Genomic DNA, 19,361 nt, shown 5'->3' with positions numbered 1-19,361 from the left:
AAAAACTCCCTAGTCTATATGGTTGAATCGGTTTGAAATTCACAGCTCGACTGAGGGACCTTACAGAATATTGTGTGGGGTACAGAGATGAGGTTGTCAAACAGGGTGAGGCCATGCAAGTTAAGCAAACCTTGACTCCTAAACGTATTTAGGCTTGCCATAACTTGACTCAAGACATTTCAGCTTTTAATGTTAAGCTATTTTATAAAAATGCCTAAAAACGTAATTCCACTTTGACATTATAGGGTATAGTGTGTAGGCCAGTGACAAAATCCATTTTAAATCCATCAGCATGTAACAAAATCTGGAAAAAGTCCAGCAGGGTGAATAACTTCTGAAGGCACTGTAGTTTCACTATGACATCAGTACTGTAGCCACGTCATATTCTATTATCAACAATAAAATGACACCGACATACATTCGAGAGAAAAAAAAATACATCCTCACCAAAGTTAGCACTGGCCATGGACACCCCTCCAAACAAACAGTGATGCAGTAGTACAATTCTGACCGACTATGGTGAAAATACTCCTGCCTTGTTGCAGCAGTGACACCCAGTGGTTTGTGTAATGACTGTCACATGGTGTGCTTGTGTACAGTAGATGCCACAACAGTGTTTGCCCCACACCTGTCATGGTCACTGCAGAGAAGCCCAGCTTCTCCAGAATCACCCAGGGAGGCTCATCCACATGGTACTCCCAACTGTAAATGCAATTATCTAGTTATTATGCGTAATAATAAAAAGTATGTACCTTGCAAATCCATGGCAGACAAAAGGCTTTATAAACAAACACTGGTATTTGGGTATTTGTTGTAAATTCATAAAGAAACTCAAAGTAACACTAGGGCATTTGTTTGCCCTATGAAGGCATGTTAACAAAACAATTGTTAGACTACACATCCTGTAGATTGAGCTTTTTTTTTTTGAAACAGTAAATTATTCAAATTCATCACAAGTTGTTTCCAAATGTCTTTCTGGCTCATAAGTAGTTTATTATGGATGGGTCTGAAAACTCACCACCAAACCTTGTTGGACCAGTCGCCTAAAGCACAGTGACAATGCAAGGTAAAATTACATTTCAAATGACCTCCCAAATGCAATTCGGCATTTGTACTGACATTTTTCTGATTTGCTATGGCTATGACCAATTAGTTCTTATACACAAATTGCAGAAATGCCACAACACATGTTTACATTAAATTTAGATAATTGCGTGGCTGTAGTTAAATAAAACACATTGTAGCAGACATACATGTCACCAGTGGTGTAAGGTACTTAAGGAGTACTTTAAACTATTTTTACTTAAGTAGTTTTTTGGGGCATCTGTACTTTACTATAAATATATATGACAACTTCACTACATTCCTAAATAAAATAATCTAATCCACACATAATCCACAGATTTTAACTGACACACCAAAGTTCTTGTTACATATTTAATGCTTAGCAGGACAAGAAAATGGTCCAATTCACACACTTATCAAGACAACAAAAGGTCATCCCTTCTGCCTCTGATCCTGTGAACTCACTAAACGCAAATGCTTATTTTGTAATTGATGTCGGAGTGCGCCCCTGGCTATCCATACATTTTATAAACATGAAAATGGTGCCACCGTTGCTTATTAGAAGGAATTCGAGATGATTTATACTTTTTCCTTTTGATACTTAAGTAAATTTAGAACCAAATACTTTTACTCAAGTGGTATTTTACAAGGGGACTTACTTTTACTTGAGTAACTATTGATTAAGGTAACTATACATTTTACTCAAGTATGACAATTTGATATTTTTTCCACTACTGCATGTCGCTCTCAACATATGCATAAATTAATGAAGAAAATATAAGTAGGATACTGACCAGGCAGAATACTGTGCTGATGAGCATCCATGCATCCTTAAAAACAACTTTCCAGATGGACTTTTTGATGTCGCTCTCCGTGTGGAAAAACAACGCTCTGTGGTTGCTTCAGATGATAGAGCTAACTGGGTGAGTGGTTTGTGCACTGATTAAAATCAATGACAAGTCAACAGACACTATATTTAATATCCTTTAAGGCTATGCTACAGTAAAATGACAGAATGTTTTAAACTCTGTCTGTGAACTTGTCATTCGGTGCTGAGGAAATATTACTGGAAAACCCGAAAGATATTGAAAAACATGTTTTCCTAGATCCATTTTCACTCACCAAATTAGTTTTGCGGTTTCTCCAACCCTTTTGCTGGACAGCTAACCTCCTGTGGATTTTCACTCCATCTCCAGTTTTAATTAAACTAATTCTTATCAACTAGCTAATTATTAGAATCAGGTGTGCTAGACTATGGTTGGCGCAAAAACCACAGGACGGTAGCTCTCCAGCAATATGTTGGATTGCTCTGGTCTAGTTCAATCAAATGTGCTACAAACAAATGTTACACTGGAAAAGTAGCCTAAATGATAAATACAAAAAATATTGACTTGCAAGAACCTTGCCTATCAGAAAACCGATGTTTGGTGATGATAATTTAAATAGCTGGGAAACAATTTTTGGTCGCAAAAGAAATCTCCCAAAGACCTTTAGAAACGTTTATGGAAACATAGTTTCTCGACGGAATTATTCATATGTGACACGTTTCATGGAGTCCAGCATTTTTATCTTCCCCCTCCGACAGATCGAAATGCAAGCGAATGTGGCGTTTTAAGGTTACTGTTCTTACATTATACCAATTAAACGGATCTTATCAGCAGGCGGGAATAGAGTAGGTAGCTAGCTGAGATAATTTAAGAGCATTTTCCTGAAACGATTGCTAGTCGTCACACTGTCAGTAGTACCACGATGCGAGCGTCTTGATTTCACAGCTAGAACCGAGGGTGACGATATTAATCGTTCCTAACTAGCTAACATTGCTTGCTAGCAGATCTTTATTTTATTTACAGCAAATGCTAAATATTGATTAACAAAGCTAAAGATGTCAGATAGCTTGGCGTTATTGATTGCAAGATAGCTAGCTAACCTTAAAATTCAGCGTTTATTTCACTGTATCTATGCTAGTAAGCTAGCTAGCTGTCAGATCATTTCGAAAGCAAAAGTGGCTAACGTTATCAATATCGCTACCATGAGGGTTTTCGAGACGGACAGAAAGTTATTGCCAGTTACCCTATAAGTAATTTATCTAGCTAGCTAGAAATGAATCAATAGACCAAGGCAATTATCAAACAAAAACTTAGCTAAATAAGATCTCTAAAGAAGTTGCTATGGTCCCAATTTGGCACAACATGAAGCCGTTAGGGAGAAATTGGATGATAGGACTGGGTGTAGGAGCCACCGCGGGTGTAGGCTTGATTACATTAATAATCTACAAAGAAATTAGTAGAAGAAGATCTCAAACATTATTACTCCACACTAACCCCCCTGAGTACTTGATAGACAGCCCAGATGGAACACCCCTTCAGATTGAGTCACTTGAACAAGGTAGGTGGTAAACACTGCATGGCATAGCAGCATAATCTGAGACTATGTCTGTTTGTGTGTGTGTCTAGCTGTCTGCACGTGTGTAATGAGTATCTTTGCAATGGTGTGTGTCTATACAGCCCCCCCAGACAACCTAGCTATATCTCTTCTGTCTCCGTTTGTCCCTCCACAGAGGTGGTGGCCCAGCAGCAGGCCCTGGAGGCGGTGGTGCAGGGGTTGTCCCCTGAGCAGGTGGAGCTGAGGAACCAACTGGATGAGGTGCTGACCTGTGTGTCTTCCCTCCGCTTCGAGGTGGCTGAGCTCAGGACTGGCCTGCAGGACATCGCCCAGCAGATTATCCAGGATGTCAAGTGAGTGGTGGTGTTTGGTGGTGGCCACATGGGTTCACCAAGTGGACACTGAATCTAGGACATATCATGTTTCAGGTTTTCTGTTCAGTGTCTTTTGTTCAAGACATGTATGTTGAATATCTCTTTGCTGCTCTGTGCAGGAAGGGTGTTGAGGATAGCCAGAGGGCACGCAGACGCCGCCACATCATCAGCCATCGGGAACGCACTGACTCCATGAGCTCCAGCTCCATCTATTTCTCTGCCAGTCAAGGCGTGTATGGAGGGGAGACCAGCGAGGGAGGGTAAGATCAGCATGGACTGCAATCACTGGGATAGATATGGGATAGATAGCATTGAAAGAACATGAGCATAGGGCTAATTGTCCACGAGCCACCCACCAAAAAAGGCTTCAGAAAAGGCATTCTGAAACAACAGTTTCAACATCATTACATTTCTTAATTTTATGAATATGAACACTGTGTGGTTCAGACTTGTAAAAGTTGCACGTTAAATATTAAAGCAAAGGGACAATTTTGAAATCATAGTGCATTTTGGGTAATTTCCCCTAGCAGCAATGAGGTTGCAATTGTTACGCACATTTTGTTGTCCATGCTTGCAGAAAGCAAGGTATGTACCGGATCTGAGGAATCTGAAATAATACAAGATAAAAAGCTGTTGAAAGCTGCTAAATGGATTTTTCTCAGATGCCAGAACAGCGCTTTATGTAGCTGTCGTGACCTTAAGTTTTGTGAGCTGTATTATCTAGAAAACGATGTGCTGTCTTTAGTTTGGCTAGCAGGCAAAATAATGATGTCCCTTGTCGGAACATTGCTAGGGAAATTACACAAGATGCGCAATGATTTTGCGACATAAAATCTTCACTTTTATTAAACATAACTAATGTGCAACTTTTACAAGTTTGAAACAGTATTCATATTCATAACATTCCGTATGTAATGTTTTTGACATTTTGCAGTTTTGTTTCCTGGGTCACGGAACAACACCATTTTGGTGGGTGGCCCTTGGACTATACTTTTGTAGTGACATTAACTGTCTGCCTATACTGTCTCAGGTACTCCACCGCCAACGCTGAGTCAGACTACACGGATCGGGACACGGATCGGGAGACCGACAAGGAGGCAGAAAGAGAGCCGGAGGAGGATTCCGATGAGGACAAGAGCTGTGCCACGACCATCACTCTACGCCAGGAGGACTCCCAGGAGGAGGGAGACGAACCACAGGAGGAAGACGAAGATAATGATGAGGAGGAGATGTTGGAGGTGATGGCTGAAGTGCCAAGTGGGGAGTTGGCATTACTCCTGGCCCAGAGTGATATCCTTCATACGGGTGACGCTAGGCTGAAGGCAGAGGGCTTCCATCTGCTCCTTGCCAACAAGCTACAGGTCAGTCCAAATGAAAGGAGTCTGAGAATGTGGATTTTTTGTGGCATATTTTGTTTTCATGTTGCTGAAGTTAAAATATTTTTTTGTTCAGTCTAGCTACATCTGTCATATTCTTTATTTGTTTTGTGATACCAGTATGGCGACAGCAGGGAGTTTCTATGGCGACTGGCCCGTGCCTACAGTGACATGTATGATTCTACCGAGGACAAGCAGGAGAAGAAGTCATATGCAGAACAAGGTAAAGAAAACATTTGATTTTGTAGTAAACTCTCACTTTAACATGAACTGTCAGATGGTTCGCTTTTGACCTTTGATCTATTCTCCACAGGTCGGGAAGAAGCAGAGTTTGCTCTAAAGAAGAATGGCCTGAATGCGGAATGTCACAAGTGGTGAGTCACTGAAAACCGTCAGAGATCTTGTGCTGACCCTTCGCAAAATGGTAAAATATATATATTTTTAATCTCTTTCAATACTCCACAGGTTTGCTGTTCTCACAGGCCTTACCTCCCAATACGAGACTATGCATAGCAAACTGAAAAGCAGTCACATTCTAAAGGTGTGTTTTTGTTACTCTATTCAGAATCCTATTGGAATAGTCATCCAAGTCCTCTGTTCATAAAGTGTAATCTATATCAGAAAACAATTGTGAATGTCAAGATCTGCACTTTTCTAAAATGTTGTAAAAGGTAAACAATGAAAGTGCCTTTAGTATGCACTATTCACCCTTCCTTTGTGCTAGGAGCATTTAGACCGAGCGATTGCCCTTAGGGACGATGACCCACTGTGTTTCTACCTTTTGGGGCGCTGGTGTTATGAGGTAAGCTGAACAAGCTTTTTATCCCAAATCCTTATCTTGGGACTTGACTGAAAAACAACAGCCATACAACCAGTCCTATGCTAACTAAAACGTTTTTCCTATCATTTTTCCTCTGTAGGTTTCCACTCTTGGCTGGCTGGAGAGGAAGGCAGCAGCTGCCTTGTATGACAAACCACCAACATCTACTCTCGACGACGCCCTTGGAAACTTCCTCAAGGTACTTAATCAGTTGCCACAAGCCAAATCGACTGCTAGCCTCTATACAGAAGGGGAAAAAATCATTTAAATGTTGTCTGTTTTATTTTTTTTATTCCACCCTGTTTGATTTCAGGCAGAGGAGCTGAACCCAGGATTCTCCAAGACAGTGAGACTTTACATTGCCAAGGTATTGGAAATGCACTTCTGTAGACAAGATCATATTATTATTATTATATTATTAAGATCAATTAAACAGTGGATTTCTCCAGTTTGTAACTAGTGTAAAAGGTAACTTTTTTGATCCTCTGATTGTTCTCTTGGTGGTTTTGATTTCTAGTGTCACAAGGAGCTGGGGAATGTTTCAGAGGCCAAAAACTGGGCCCTGTTGGCGTTGAAGATGCCTAGTGGCTCCAGTGAGGTAAGCAGACATTCCTTTGAGATGGAGATGAGCACTCACTGTGCACACAGGGTTGACTTTGCTAGGCAGCACTTACCTTTCTCTTCATTCTTTAGGAGGAGGATAGTGCTAAGTTGGAGGCAGAGCTGGGAGCCTTGATTGACAAAGTGACTGAGCTCTCTCTCGACGGCGGGGACAAATAGGGCAGGACACAGCAGTTGCCACTGGATGGCCATTGGCAAACTAGTCCGCTCATCACAGGCCACCCAATCAGCTGTGTAGAAGAAACGTCTACCAACAACTTTCTCTCTCCTCAGTACGCCAAGTAGATAGTCAACTTCCTATGTCACTGAATCGATAGAGTGAGCTATTTATATTGCAGTCACATGACCTCTCAATTGGAGTAAGTACCTTTTTCAGAATGATCTTTGCCTTTCACTTCACTTAATATGCTATGTTTTCAAAGCACTTTCATCTAACCGGTACTACTGTAATTTAGCATGTTTGTTTCTTGCTAGTGTTGTTGACCAAATGTGTGCATTGTGTGGAGAGTAACTTAGATCGGGACTAATCCCCCTGTACAAACATAAGCCCTACCGTTGTTTAGATGGTGTTGTGATACAATATTGACAACCTATCCTAAATGTAAAATCAAATGGGATCAAAACATGTCCCTCTTTAGCCTCACAGCTCATATAGATAGCAAGATTATTATTAAAGATTTTGCGTAATGTTTCAATGACCTAAGCACAAGTCCAGTCTTAAATCCATGTAATAGCATTTTAGAAGCATGGACCCTTAGGTTGTCTACTTTATTTAATTCCAGAGTGTTATGCTGCCTTTGATTTGTTTGAGAAAATGTTTACCTTTGATTATTTATTTGTTTGTTAAAGATAACGTTTACTTGGCACTCATTGCATTTATATTCCTCCATTTGCTGGTTTCAATAGGGCAAGTTATTGCTTAACATTCATATACACATTCCTGTAAGTGAGAATGTGTTCAGTCAACTTACCTGGTAAAATAAAGTCCTTTAATGGATGTCCTGTCATCTTTCCCTGTGAAACTGGCCTGGTTTTGAAAAGCTTTTCATTGTACTGATCCCGATACTACAGGAAGGATTTACTTGCAGTATATTCATGAGGACTTCAGTTAAATGCATCTTTGTTTATTGACTGTCGTATGGTAATCTGTTGCCAAAAATGATCAATTCCATGGTATTTTTTACTGGTCATTAGTACAATTGGGAAATTATGATTTGTCAACTGTCACTCAAATAACTTCAGATGTAGACCAGAGACAGGGTATCCTAATGGTTTTAATACAATGCATCTTATACAGAAAGTACAGTTCTGTAATGATAGGGGAAAATGGAGTTAAGGGGTCTGTACTGGTATGTTTACTCAAACATCTGCTCTTAATCATTGAATAAATCTGATATACAGTGGGAATGTCAAATCCAAACAATGGTTGTAAAGAAGAACACTTGTAGAAAACCAGACATCCTTGAAAAACCGAAGTCACAATACAACACATTTCTTAAATAATAAGTCTATATCCTCCAGTGGAGTTAATTCTTGTATTATCTTGGTGAAAAAAAAATTCCACGTTTATGTGAAGCTGAGCTCCCTCTGGTTCTCAGCTTCGTAGGGCCACACAGATCTGTATACAGTGTTGGCCTAAGCATGTGCATCACTGAGTTCTTCTGGGCAATGGGCAACACTCCATGCAAAGTAGCCATTATGGCCAGCATCTCCCATATTAGCCCTTACTTCAGGGAAGTGTACACAGCCCAAGAGAGCTGCCATTGTTTAAGTCTACAGTGGCGGGTGAGGGGCATGGCCTCATGAAATGCAACCATGCTCTCACCTCCTGGCATAGTTCCAACTGAGCTCAGTCCTTGGCATCACCCACCCCGTCTGCGTTGATGGCAAACATGGCTTCAGACTCAGGGAGGCAGGGTGAGTCATAGATTTTGCAGATCCTCGTCTCCCCACGGCCTTTCCTCAAGTACAGTCTAAAAACAAGGAGAGGTTTAGCTAAATTGCTCTAGAACACCAGGGGCTTAACAAGTGGTATGCTATGTTAGAAACCATTAGAACGTAACAGGGAGCAGAATGTAAAAAATCTAACCCCCAGTCTTTATTCTGCAACGCCCAATATGGTCAATGGAGCTACTCACCGTGTAGTGGACGCATGTGCCATGATGTTGCCCCCGATGGGTTTTTTAGGGTCTGCAGAGAACATAGCAGCACCGTCTACCTGGGCCACCACCTGATTGGTTATCACAACGGCAACGCCAAACTGACAAGGCGAGAGAGACTAAGTTTAGCATTATGACTATACTGTGAAGAGAGTTGTGCACACACATAATGGGCCCATAAGGTAGTGTTCAGAACATTACTGACAAACGTATTGCATTAGATCGACACCAGATTCATGGATAAGGAATTCAGCAAACAGACAAAGCCCCTGTAATTCTAACCCTGGCCTTACTTCATCTGCTAGTCTCAGCAGCATTCTCAGGAAGCGTCCCAGGTGGCCTTGCCGTGCAGCGAGCTCTCCCCTCCCTGAGTAGTCTGTCCTGTAGAGGGCCATGGCACTGTCCACTATCAGCATGGCATACCTGAGAGAGAAGGGGCCATATGGTTAGAGATGTATAGCGTTGCAGACTGGGTGACCAGAGGGTAGTGGCCTTATTCCAGATCACTTCAATTCATGTCATAAACAATACTATCAGCATGGAAGGAAAACAAGGAATGTGAGAAATAGAAAAACATTTGAAGGATCAGAACCCTCAGGAACAGGGTTAAGGGAGGGACAGATAGATCAAGGGATGGATAGAGGAGAGGGGGATGGATAGAGGGGAAGGGTGGATGAGGGATAGGAGAGGGGGGGATGAATGGAGAGGGGGGGGTGGATAGGAGAGGTGGATGGATAGGAGAGGGGGGTGGATGGATAGGAGAGGGGGGTGGATGGATAGGAGAGGGGGGTGGATGGATGGATAGGAGAGGGGGGATGGATAGGAGAGGGGGGATGGATAGGAGAGGGGGTGGATGGATAGGAGAGGGGGGTGGATGGATAGGAGAGGGTGGATGGATAGGAGAGGATGGATGGATAGGAGAGGGGGGATGGATGGATAGGAGAGGGGGGATGGATGGATAGGAGAGGGGGATGGATGGATAGGAGAGGGGGGATGGATGGATAGGAGAGGGGGATGGATGGATAGGAGAGGGGGATGGATGGATAGGAGAGGGGGATGGATGGATAGGAGAGGGGGATGGATGGATAGGAGAGGGGGTGGATGGATAGGAGAGGGGGTGGATGGATAGGAGAGGGGGGTGGATGGATAGGAGAGGGGGGTGGATGGATGGGAGAGGGGGAGATGGATGGATGGGAGAGGGGGAGATGGATGGATGGGAGAGGGGGGATGGATGGATGGGAGAGGGGGAGATGGATGGATGGGAGAGGGGGAGATGGATGGATGGGAGAGGGGGGGATGGATGGATAGGAGAGGGGGTGGATGGATAGGAGAGGGGGTGGATGGATAGGAGAGGGGGTGGATGGATAGGAGGGGGGTGGATGGATAGGAGGGGGTGGATGGATAGGAGAGGGGGTGGATGGATAGGAGAGGGGGTGGATGGATAGGAGAGGGGGGGTGGATGGATAGGAGAGGGGGTGGATGGATAGGAGAGGGGGTGGATGGATAGGAGAGGGGGTGGAGGATGGATAGGAGAGGGGGGTGGATGGAGAGGGGGGTGGATAGATAGGAGAGGGGGTGGATGGATAGGAGAGGGGGTGGATGGATAGGAGAGGGGGGTGGATGGATAGGAGAGGGGGGGGGGGGTGGATGGATAGGAGAGGGGGGTGGATGGGTGGATAGGAGAGGGGGGTGGATGGGTGGATAGGAGAGGGGGGTGGATGGGTGGGGTCTGACCTAGACTCTGCCATCATGGCTGAGGCTTGGTAAAGCAGCTGGGTCTGGTGGTCTGTGTTAAAGGCCCTAGCGTAGGCTACGTTGTCCAGAACGTCACTCCCAACAAGTCCATACCTAATAAAAAAAAACAGTACATTCTAGTGTGGTACAGTTTTTTTAAGGAAGTACTGCATATACTATGGTAACTCTGAACAGACAGAAATTGATGTGCGTTATTCCTGTAGTGGAACAGTGTTGCTCCAAATTTCACTCAGTGTCATATGTGTCTGTCATATAACCCAGTAGTTACTCCATTGTTATTGTGTTGGTCCATGAGAGAACTCACCTCTCTGCTACAGCCAGTAACCTCTCTGGTCTGAAGGTCCCCTCAGTGTCAATGTACATGGCTTTGCCCTCTCCACCACCCTGGTCAATGGGCAACTGAGTTGGGGGAAAACATTACAGAACAAGAACACAAACAAACAATGTTCTGAGAGTGCTATTGTCATAAGATGTCAGCAGATGTGATAGGAGTATACAGCCAAGTCTACCTTTGTTAGTGCTAAATAATGTCATCATGGCAAGTACCTGACAGATGACTGCAAGGGTGTGGCACAGTTGCGTCTTTCCTGTTCGGAACTCTCCAAACATCTCTGTGATGGAGCCCGTCTCTATCCCACCTGAGAGAGAGTGATAAAGCCTTTCATACCCATGATAGTGACAAATAAAAATGGACAAGTGGAAAAACAGAGTCATGACTAAGGTTCTAAGTAACTGGTAAAAGAGACTCCATCCTCACCCTGTAACAGCTTGTCCAGCTCTTTGGACCCAGTGGAGATCTGAATGATTTCAGCTCTGCGTTGGTGGAACTCTGTTGCTGTGGTGAAGCCCATGGGCACTAGTTTGGCAGCTTCAGCCTGAAGGAGTTACCATAGAGGTATAGGAACATCATTCAGTCATAATAGCAGGCCTAATATCAGCTGTGGGCAACCCAAAATTAGCAGAAAATAACTCAAGAGATTGGTAAATTAAGGTGACCTAACCAGGACTTTGTCTGCTTTGGCCTCACTGATCCCCTTGATGTTGAGCAGCTCCTTCTTGGGGGCATAGGCCACTGCCTCAATGGTGTGGAATCCTGCATCCTCCAGTTTCTTTAGGTCACTGGCACTGATGCCACATTGCTGTGTGGGACATTGTAGTGTAATTTGCAATCATGCATTTGACGTTTAGACATTTTAATATTTATCGTCAGTTCTGCCTAGTACAGGGAATATCCTCAGTCAATATCAGCCAAACACACATCTAATACTGTACCCAGATAAATTAGTATGGGCATAAATGCTCCAACACCTACCTCAAGTCTGCTCAGTGGCTGTGGTCCAAAGCTCTCCTCCTCTACCTCTGCCTCTACCCTGGCCTCGCTTCTCATAGCCATCTTTGTTTTTATGGACAGGCGAGGTATGTCTGTTAAGGTCATAAAATAACGTTGTTGTTTTCACAGAGGGTGAAACTGAAAGGCATATAACGTTAGTCGTTTCCTTCTGCGTTAGTTACTGAGACACACGCTATTAAACTTGATCAAGACAGGGTTGTTTTCTTGTTGGAATGGAATCCAAAATTATTCTAGTTAGCTAGTTTACACAACTGGAAATTGCAACTGACTTGCTAACATAGTCAAGTTGTTGATTACTTTTTTGCATCTTGTTATCACATAAAAATGTACTTGAACATATAAGACTTAACGAGAGAGGTGTTTTTACTAACGTTTAAATACTTAAGTCTTTGAATATGACCGATATTGTGTTATGAAACGTAGCTATCTTACGCTATTTGTTCAGCTGAGCCAACAATGAAATGGTCTGTGACATGGCTTTCGTGTACTTCACTAAGGCTGAGTTATCCACATTTAGCTCAAACTAGTCGCTAGCTTATGTTAATTTAAAGTGATGAATAGGATGTCCAATGCTACAATAACAGCGTCCACTTACCACCAGTTTCTCTTGCTTTCCTTGAACAAAAATCTCCCGCTCGTAACTCAATTTAGCTATTGAGCGTGCTACGTAAATACGCTGTCCTTTCACTCGAGGGTTGGGGTTTCACTAGTAACCACAGCCACAAAGTTGGTCAAAACAACATTTGCTCTTTGGTCTTAATTCCAGGTTAGGCGTAAGGCTAGAAATATGTGAGTATAGTTAGGGTTAAAATCCCATTTTAAGAAGAGAAACTAGAAATATGCGGGGTTTATGACTTTGTGTCTGTGGTAACTAGTGACGTCCAGAGCGCTGGGATTCTTCTTCATCTCTAATATAATAGTGGGCCGCAAACAAACGTTAAGAGGTACATGCCGCCACCTACTGTACCCGGTTGTAAAGTCAATCACAGATATAAGAATTGAACGAAACATTAAATGTCCAAATGCAGCCTTTTTATGACAATATCAAATCATTTCTGGGTAACAATTAAGTGTGATTGTTTTTCAATTAAAATAGTCAAATAGAAACAAAAATAGCTTCTGCACAAAGACATATCTCAACAAAGAATTTTGATAGGACTGTTTTGGAGTGGTCTGAGTGGGGAGGGGAAAACTGAAAACTAGCTGTTATTGACAGAGAGGTTTGGAACTCTTTCTTATAGACCTATTAACTAATTTACTGCCTGGTAATGTCACCAGGCAGACCAAAACAGGCTGAAATTTCAGGTGGTCCTTTCAAACAGCTCTTACACTAAAGGGGCATTGTCATTTTCACGCTTTCTCAGTATTATTCCAACCTCATTCTGTAGAAATATATATAAAAACAGGAAAATTGCGTTGTTGACTGCACTGGGCCTTTAAGAAAACCTAACCCTCCTACTCCTACCCGATACTGCACTACTAAGAAAATAAAAAAGAGCCCTACTAACTTCTAACCAACCCTTCCAACCTCAATAACCCTACACATTAATCTTTCACTCTCTTCCCCATACAACAATACAATAGCACATGCTCCATAGTTTCATCAACTATATACACCGGCCGTACAGAAACCATTCACATGCTTGCCAACCAAATGTAATGACACTTTAAATGTACAATGTCCTAGGTGCAACCGAGCAAACACCACCTCTTCCTTCCTAAACTGACCTTTGAGGTTGTGGACAGGTGTCTTTTATACAGGTAACAAGTTCAAACGGGTGCAGTTAATACAGCTAATGAGTGGAGAACAGGAGGGCTTCTTAAAGAAAAACTAACAGGTCTGTGAGAGCCAGAATTCTTACTGGTTGGTAGGTGATCAAATACTTATGTCATGCAATAAAATGCAAATTAATACAATGTGATTTTCTGGATTTTTGTTTTAGATTCCGTCTCTCACAGTTGAAGTGTACCTATGATAAAAATTACAGACCTCTGCATGCTTTGTAAGTAGGAAAACTTGCAAAATCGGCAGTGTATCAAATACTTGTTCTCCCCACTGTAGGTGCCTTACTACTGCAGACGCTTTCAGCACCGAACTGAAATGTAATCCCACCACGTGCACTCTGCTCTGAAGGAGGAACCATCTGCAGGGTCCCACTCACACTGGATAAAATGTTTCCTCACACTGAAAGGGTCATGAAGCCCCATCTTGATATTGTCAGACTCAATAACACCGGTCGGACTTCTTGTCATATCCATATAATCTGAATCCAAAAGACTGATGTTGATCGGTTTTGTGACCCACTCCAACAAAATAATTGCCCTTTTCTCTATTGAAATTTGTCTTTGAGATGGTGGACATCCTAGCCAAAGTCTCATTCCCATTGGCAGAATGACAAACATTTTCCCATATCTGTGCAATGAGAGCTTGAGTCATGTCCATACCATTGACATCTTCCCCGAGAAGTGTTTTAGTTGAATCCAACGTGCTGACAGATCTTCCTTTACCACCTCGGAGTGAAGGCGTTGCGACACCAAAACATCTGGCGTCAATGACCCCAGTTTGGCTCCTTGTGATATCCATGTCATCGGTACTAAGTTCTGCTCTATCCTGGCTCTCCTCAAACCTCTCATTTTGGTGTTTTGTTATGGGGAACAATCTGCCAGTGGTCTCATCTGTCATGTTCAGACAATTTCTGTGATCTATAGACACAGTGAGAGATTTGGTCATGTCGATACCAGTCATCCTCTGATAGATGACTGGCTCTGTTGGAAGTTGACATGAAGGAGATACTTTTCCAAGTAGGGTTTTGCATGCGATTGACCACATTGAGGCTTTTGGTGTTGATGGCAACAGTTTGACTTCTAGTTATTTCCATGTCATCAGGATCCAATATGGCTACAGAAACACTGAACCCTCTGACTTGTCCCTGATGCAGAGCCCTCTCCACACTGTGAGCATCGTCTGAGAACATGGCAGTTTCCATAGAGGATGGCACTAAGGATAGACCCAGGTCAAAATCGGTATTGGGTTTGCTAAGAGAAGGCCTCTCCATCACACAAGAATTGGAATCAATAACAACAGTTAGGCTTTTTCTGATTTCCATGTCATCTGGATCAGAGGATGCAGGTTCCCATACATTACAACTTCTCTGTCCTAAAGTCATCTCCATGTTGGTACTTCGATCAGAATGAAGGGACATCTCTGTTGTGGGGAACAAGCAACTGGAGTGGCTCATTGGTCACTGTATGGCTGTTGGCCACAATATTTCTAGTGAGGGCCTCGGTCATATCCATACCATTACAGTCTTCTGTAACAAACACCTCTCTGATAGAATTTCATGCAGGATAAACTGTGGTTTGTATTCCCCAGTAAGGGGATTTCGATTAGGCCTACACTTTTGAAATCAAAGGCAACTGTTTGACATCTTGTCATCTCTATGTCATCCCAGTTTGGGCATGAGGTGATATGAAAGGTCTGTTGATTTGGCTCAAAGGAGATTCTGTTTTTCTTGGGAAACATCCAGGGTGATGATTCACCTTTCTTGGTCAGAGCACACACATTCTCCTGGAGAGGTACATTGAGAGCTCCAGTCATCTCCATACCATGGTCATCATCTGAGAAGATCTGCGTTTAATTGGGATCTGATGTGAAGACCACACTAATGCTTTCAATGTTCCTGAAGGGGATTTGGGCCTATCATCCCAATGGCTTTGAAGTCAATGGCAAAAGTTTGGCACCAGGTCAACTCCATTTCATTTGGATCAGTAGAGACAGATACCTGGCTGAAAGGGTTCCCCTAAGCCAGTGTTCTTCACACCTTACAGTTTGTAGACACTGAAAAACTCCTTTGCCATCTATCAAAGTTGTATGGCTTTTTGTCAGATCCAACTGATCCTGTTCAGTTTGCATCGTAGATGTATTCATGAACTGTGGACCTTGCCTTTTAGGGCTAACTGAGGCCACTGTACGGTGTCTCCGCGTTGTCGACAAAGCTGGAACCTGATTCTCTTTATCAACTCTAAACCTGCGCGCATTGAGTGCAGCATGGAAACATTTGTTGTTTGTTTTTTCTGGAGGGGATACAGCTCTGTGGAATGCCATTGTAGTTGAGGATTTGGGAGTTGGATTGCCCCTGGGGCCACATGATTTTGTTCTGGATCTATATCTCTGACTGAGGTGGAAGTGTTTTTAAAGAGGGCACAATTCTCTATTGAGTCCTGGGAACACACAGTCTCACTTTTCTTAATTGAAAAAGTAAAATCCACGTTGCCATAGTTAGATATATTTACATTGCTTTCATGTGGCAGAACAATAGATGATTCTGAATCATTGGCGATGAGTATTGTGTGACTGTGAGTCATATACATAAATGCTGTCTCCTCTCCTGTGAACATAATTGTTTTCTCCCCATCATCATCCTGGTTGAACATTACATTTTCCTATTAGGGGAAACATAAATTACTTTAGTGTCTCATCAATAGCTACGTACACTACTACAAAGATTAACACAGTACGTAGCGCACTTGCATGGTACATTTTTGGGGGGGCAATAGTTAATACTATTCATATGATTCATGAATTTGTAAGTACCTACAGTACCAGTCAAAAGTTTGGACACAGCTACTCATTCAAGGGTTTCTCTTATTTTTACTATTTTCTACATTGTAGAATAATAGTGAAGACATCAAAACTATGAAATAACACATGGAATCATGTAGTAACCAAAAAAAGTGTTAAACAAATCAAAATATATTTTATATTCTTCAATCCATTGCCTTGATGAAAGCTTTGCACACGCTTGGCATTCTATCAACCAGCTTTGAGGTAATCAGCTGGAATGCATTTCATTTAACACGTGTGCCTTGTTAAAAGTTCATTTGTGGAATTTCTTACCTTCTTAATGCATTGGAGCCAATCAGTTGTGTAGTGACAAGGTAGGGGTGGTATACAGAAGACAGCCCTATTTGGTAAAAGACCAACTCCATATGTGACCCGTATTACGAAACTATGCGTTGTCCCGATTCACTATTTCACAGGAGAGCCGTTTGAACGCAAATAGTTTTTTTTGGCAGAAATGCCTTCTCAAACATGTGAATGAATACAATTGCAAAATTACAAGCCTACAAGCCTAAAAAACAGCAACCTTCCCGCTAGGAATGATTGGCTGAGATAATGAGTGGGCTGGAGATGCCGAGAGATGAGTTTGGATTGGTTTGCTATATAACATATAACTATTTGAGCTGGTCAGTATGTTTTGGTAATCGTATCTAACGCAGCTTTTTTATTTTATTTTTTATGTATCGCGTAGTAAAAATGCATACATTTTACTCTCCACTTTTTGGAGGACCAAGTTCAGTGGAATCTAACAATTGTTGATATACATTTGTTAGCTACCTGCAGATTCATGCAGGGTAGTAACGTCATGAGTTATGATGTTCATTGTTTAGCTAGTTTGCTACATGTCTTAACAAAAGACTCCACTATGCAAGTAAACATTTCGGGTGCATTCGTAAATTCAGTCGGGCCATCTACTCCGATTTCAGAGCACTCTCGTCTGGGTGTGCCAGAGCGCAGAATAACCGATGAATTTACAAACACTCAACACCCATTGAATATGGCCGGTGTCAGTAAACGTCGGCAGAAAAGATAATACAATTTTGCCAGCAGCACAGTCACTAACACTCAGGATAACATGAAAACAACCTAACCAGCTCTGCTGGGGCGAGGACAATGGTCAGAGTGGGGTGGCTATAGCCAACAAGTGCTCAGCATGTGGGAACTCCTTCAAGACTGTTGGAAAAGCATTCCTCATGAAGCTGGTTGAGAGAATGCCAAGAGTGTGCAAAGTTGTCATCAAGGCAAAGGGTGGCTACTTTGAAGAATCTCATATAAAATGTATTTGGATTTGTTTAACACTTTTTTAGTTACTACATGATTCCATATGATGCTTCATACTTTATGTATTCACTATTATTCTACAATGTAGAAAATAATAAAAATAAAGAAAACCCCTTGAATGAGTAGGTGTATCCAAACTTTTGACTGGTACTGTATATAAACATTGGATAAATGTAGCTGTGCCATCTGAATGTCCAATTTAAAGAACCATCCCATTTTTCAGTCATAGCTTACCTTATTTCTTTGGTGTGAAACATGGAGGGGAGCATTCAACAAGGTTTCTATGTCTACATTCACAAATGGAAGGCAAAACAGTTTAAGGCATCTTGGTCACAGAGTGCATTATACAGTGTATACCTAAGATATCAGAGAATCTAGGCCTACCTGTGATTGGTTGAGCCCCATCATCAATGGAACCCATATGAATAATTATGTTTTCTGTCACTGTTAAATAAAAGTGTATGTCAGTAGTAAACACATGAAAAAACACTGACATTTTTGAAAGGTTGGATAAAATGAAAGTATTTAACGTGAGCAAGAAGTGCTGGATGTGTCGGAACTTACGACTTTTAAGTAAAGAACTAACTTAACGTTAGCTAGTTAAGTTGCTCACATAATAACGGAAATGTATAATTTGCCACATTCATACCTTAGCAACTTGTTCTCGAACAATTGTAATATGTTAGCTAGTAGCCATCAAAGTTGTTGTTGGTTTTGAATTTAACCCCCCCCCCCCCCCTTGAGCATGCGCAGACGGATCAACTTCTTCAAACTGTCTGGTTTGTGTGGATACACAAACGTTATACTGCGACCTCCTGGACGTCAATAAATCTTCATCCACTTTTACAACAAAAGCTGTATAAGCAAGTTTGACACCACTTGTTATTTTAGCCCTACGTATATGAAGGTAAAATAATGTAATAAGTGTATAAGCATGTAAAGTATGATTTGCACCAGTGGCGGTCAATGCCTTTTAGGATGAGGGAGGACAGTCACATTGGATGACTGTCATTCATATTCCATTCACCCAGTTCAATGTAATAGCGATAGGTTTAGGCTACAACATGATACTAACATTTTCCCTATACCCATAATGAGGTTGCTACAACCTAGCCTATGAATGAAAGTTTACAACGTAGATGCACACAGGTCGAGAGACATGTTTCAGGTGACAGACAGTGACGTTTGTTTATCCATGTTTGTTCACTTTACAAGTCCACTTTACTTAATGCATATCCGAGGTTGACAGGTGCTAATTTCTCTGGGGAGTTCTGTGAACATCAACAGTCATGAACGTGTCATTCAGAACAGCACCATCTTCCGAATTGATAACTTTGACATAATATGAAATCTGATGGGCCCCTTAACCTCCATAAAGTCAGTCAAACATGTTGCAATGATGTTTTGAAGCGATTATTGACAAAAGGGAATATTAATCATGAATTTAGAGAACGTTGTTCCATGTACAATATATTGAGGAGTATTCATTAGAAAAGTGGTGTTGGATTTCATGTGGATGATAGTCAAGGATAATGATAGATGTTAGACATCCTAGA

The 19,361-nt window shown here is 42.0% G+C and overlaps 2 protein-coding genes across 3 annotated transcripts; one reads left to right on the top strand and one right to left on the bottom strand.

Annotated features, from left to right (window-relative positions):
* The first annotated feature begins 2,604 nt into the window (after positions 1 to 2,604).
* On the top strand, positions 2,605 to 7,635 carry rmdn3 (regulator of microtubule dynamics 3). Its single transcript, XM_064991155.1, has 12 exons — positions 2,605 to 3,450; positions 3,623 to 3,800; positions 3,941 to 4,081; positions 4,852 to 5,182; positions 5,318 to 5,420; positions 5,511 to 5,571; positions 5,663 to 5,738; positions 5,922 to 5,999; positions 6,118 to 6,216; positions 6,331 to 6,384; positions 6,535 to 6,615; positions 6,711 to 7,635. Exons 1-12 carry the CDS (start codon positions 3,234 to 3,236, stop codon positions 6,795 to 6,797), a joined length of 1,506 nt encoding a protein of 501 aa, XP_064847227.1. The 5' UTR covers positions 2,605 to 3,233; the 3' UTR covers positions 6,798 to 7,635.
* A 257-nt stretch (positions 7,636 to 7,892) lies between these two features.
* On the bottom strand, positions 7,893 to 18,536 carry LOC135557663 (DNA repair protein RAD51 homolog 1). 2 transcript variants are annotated; one of them, XM_064991157.1, is made up of 12 exons: positions 18,455 to 18,536; positions 18,190 to 18,249; positions 18,040 to 18,092; positions 11,865 to 11,974; positions 11,554 to 11,691; positions 11,310 to 11,427; positions 11,099 to 11,190; positions 10,857 to 10,951; positions 10,532 to 10,645; positions 9,091 to 9,220; positions 8,777 to 8,898; positions 7,893 to 8,611 (listed from the first exon to the last, which is right to left on the bottom strand). In XM_064991157.1, exons 4-12 carry the CDS (start codon positions 11,943 to 11,945, stop codon positions 8,488 to 8,490), a joined length of 1,014 nt encoding a protein of 337 aa, XP_064847229.1. In that variant the 5' UTR covers positions 11,946 to 11,974; positions 18,040 to 18,092; positions 18,190 to 18,249; positions 18,455 to 18,536; the 3' UTR covers positions 7,893 to 8,487. The 2 variants fall into 2 exon arrangements, with proteins under 2 accessions (XP_064847229.1, XP_064847228.1); XM_064991156.1 differs by lacking the exons at positions 18,040 to 18,092; positions 18,190 to 18,249; positions 18,455 to 18,536 and adding an exon at positions 12,499 to 13,864.
* Between the last annotated feature and the right edge of the window lie 825 nt (positions 18,537 to 19,361).

The sequence above is a fragment of the Oncorhynchus masou genome, chromosome 16 (genome assembly GCF_036934945.1).
Source record: "Oncorhynchus masou masou isolate Uvic2021 chromosome 16, UVic_Omas_1.1, whole genome shotgun sequence".
In the NCBI taxonomy this organism is placed as follows: Eukaryota; Metazoa; Chordata; class Actinopteri; order Salmoniformes; family Salmonidae; genus Oncorhynchus; species Oncorhynchus masou.
Note: the sequence above shows the minus strand (reverse complement) of the source record. Positions and strands in the feature narration are given on the sequence as shown.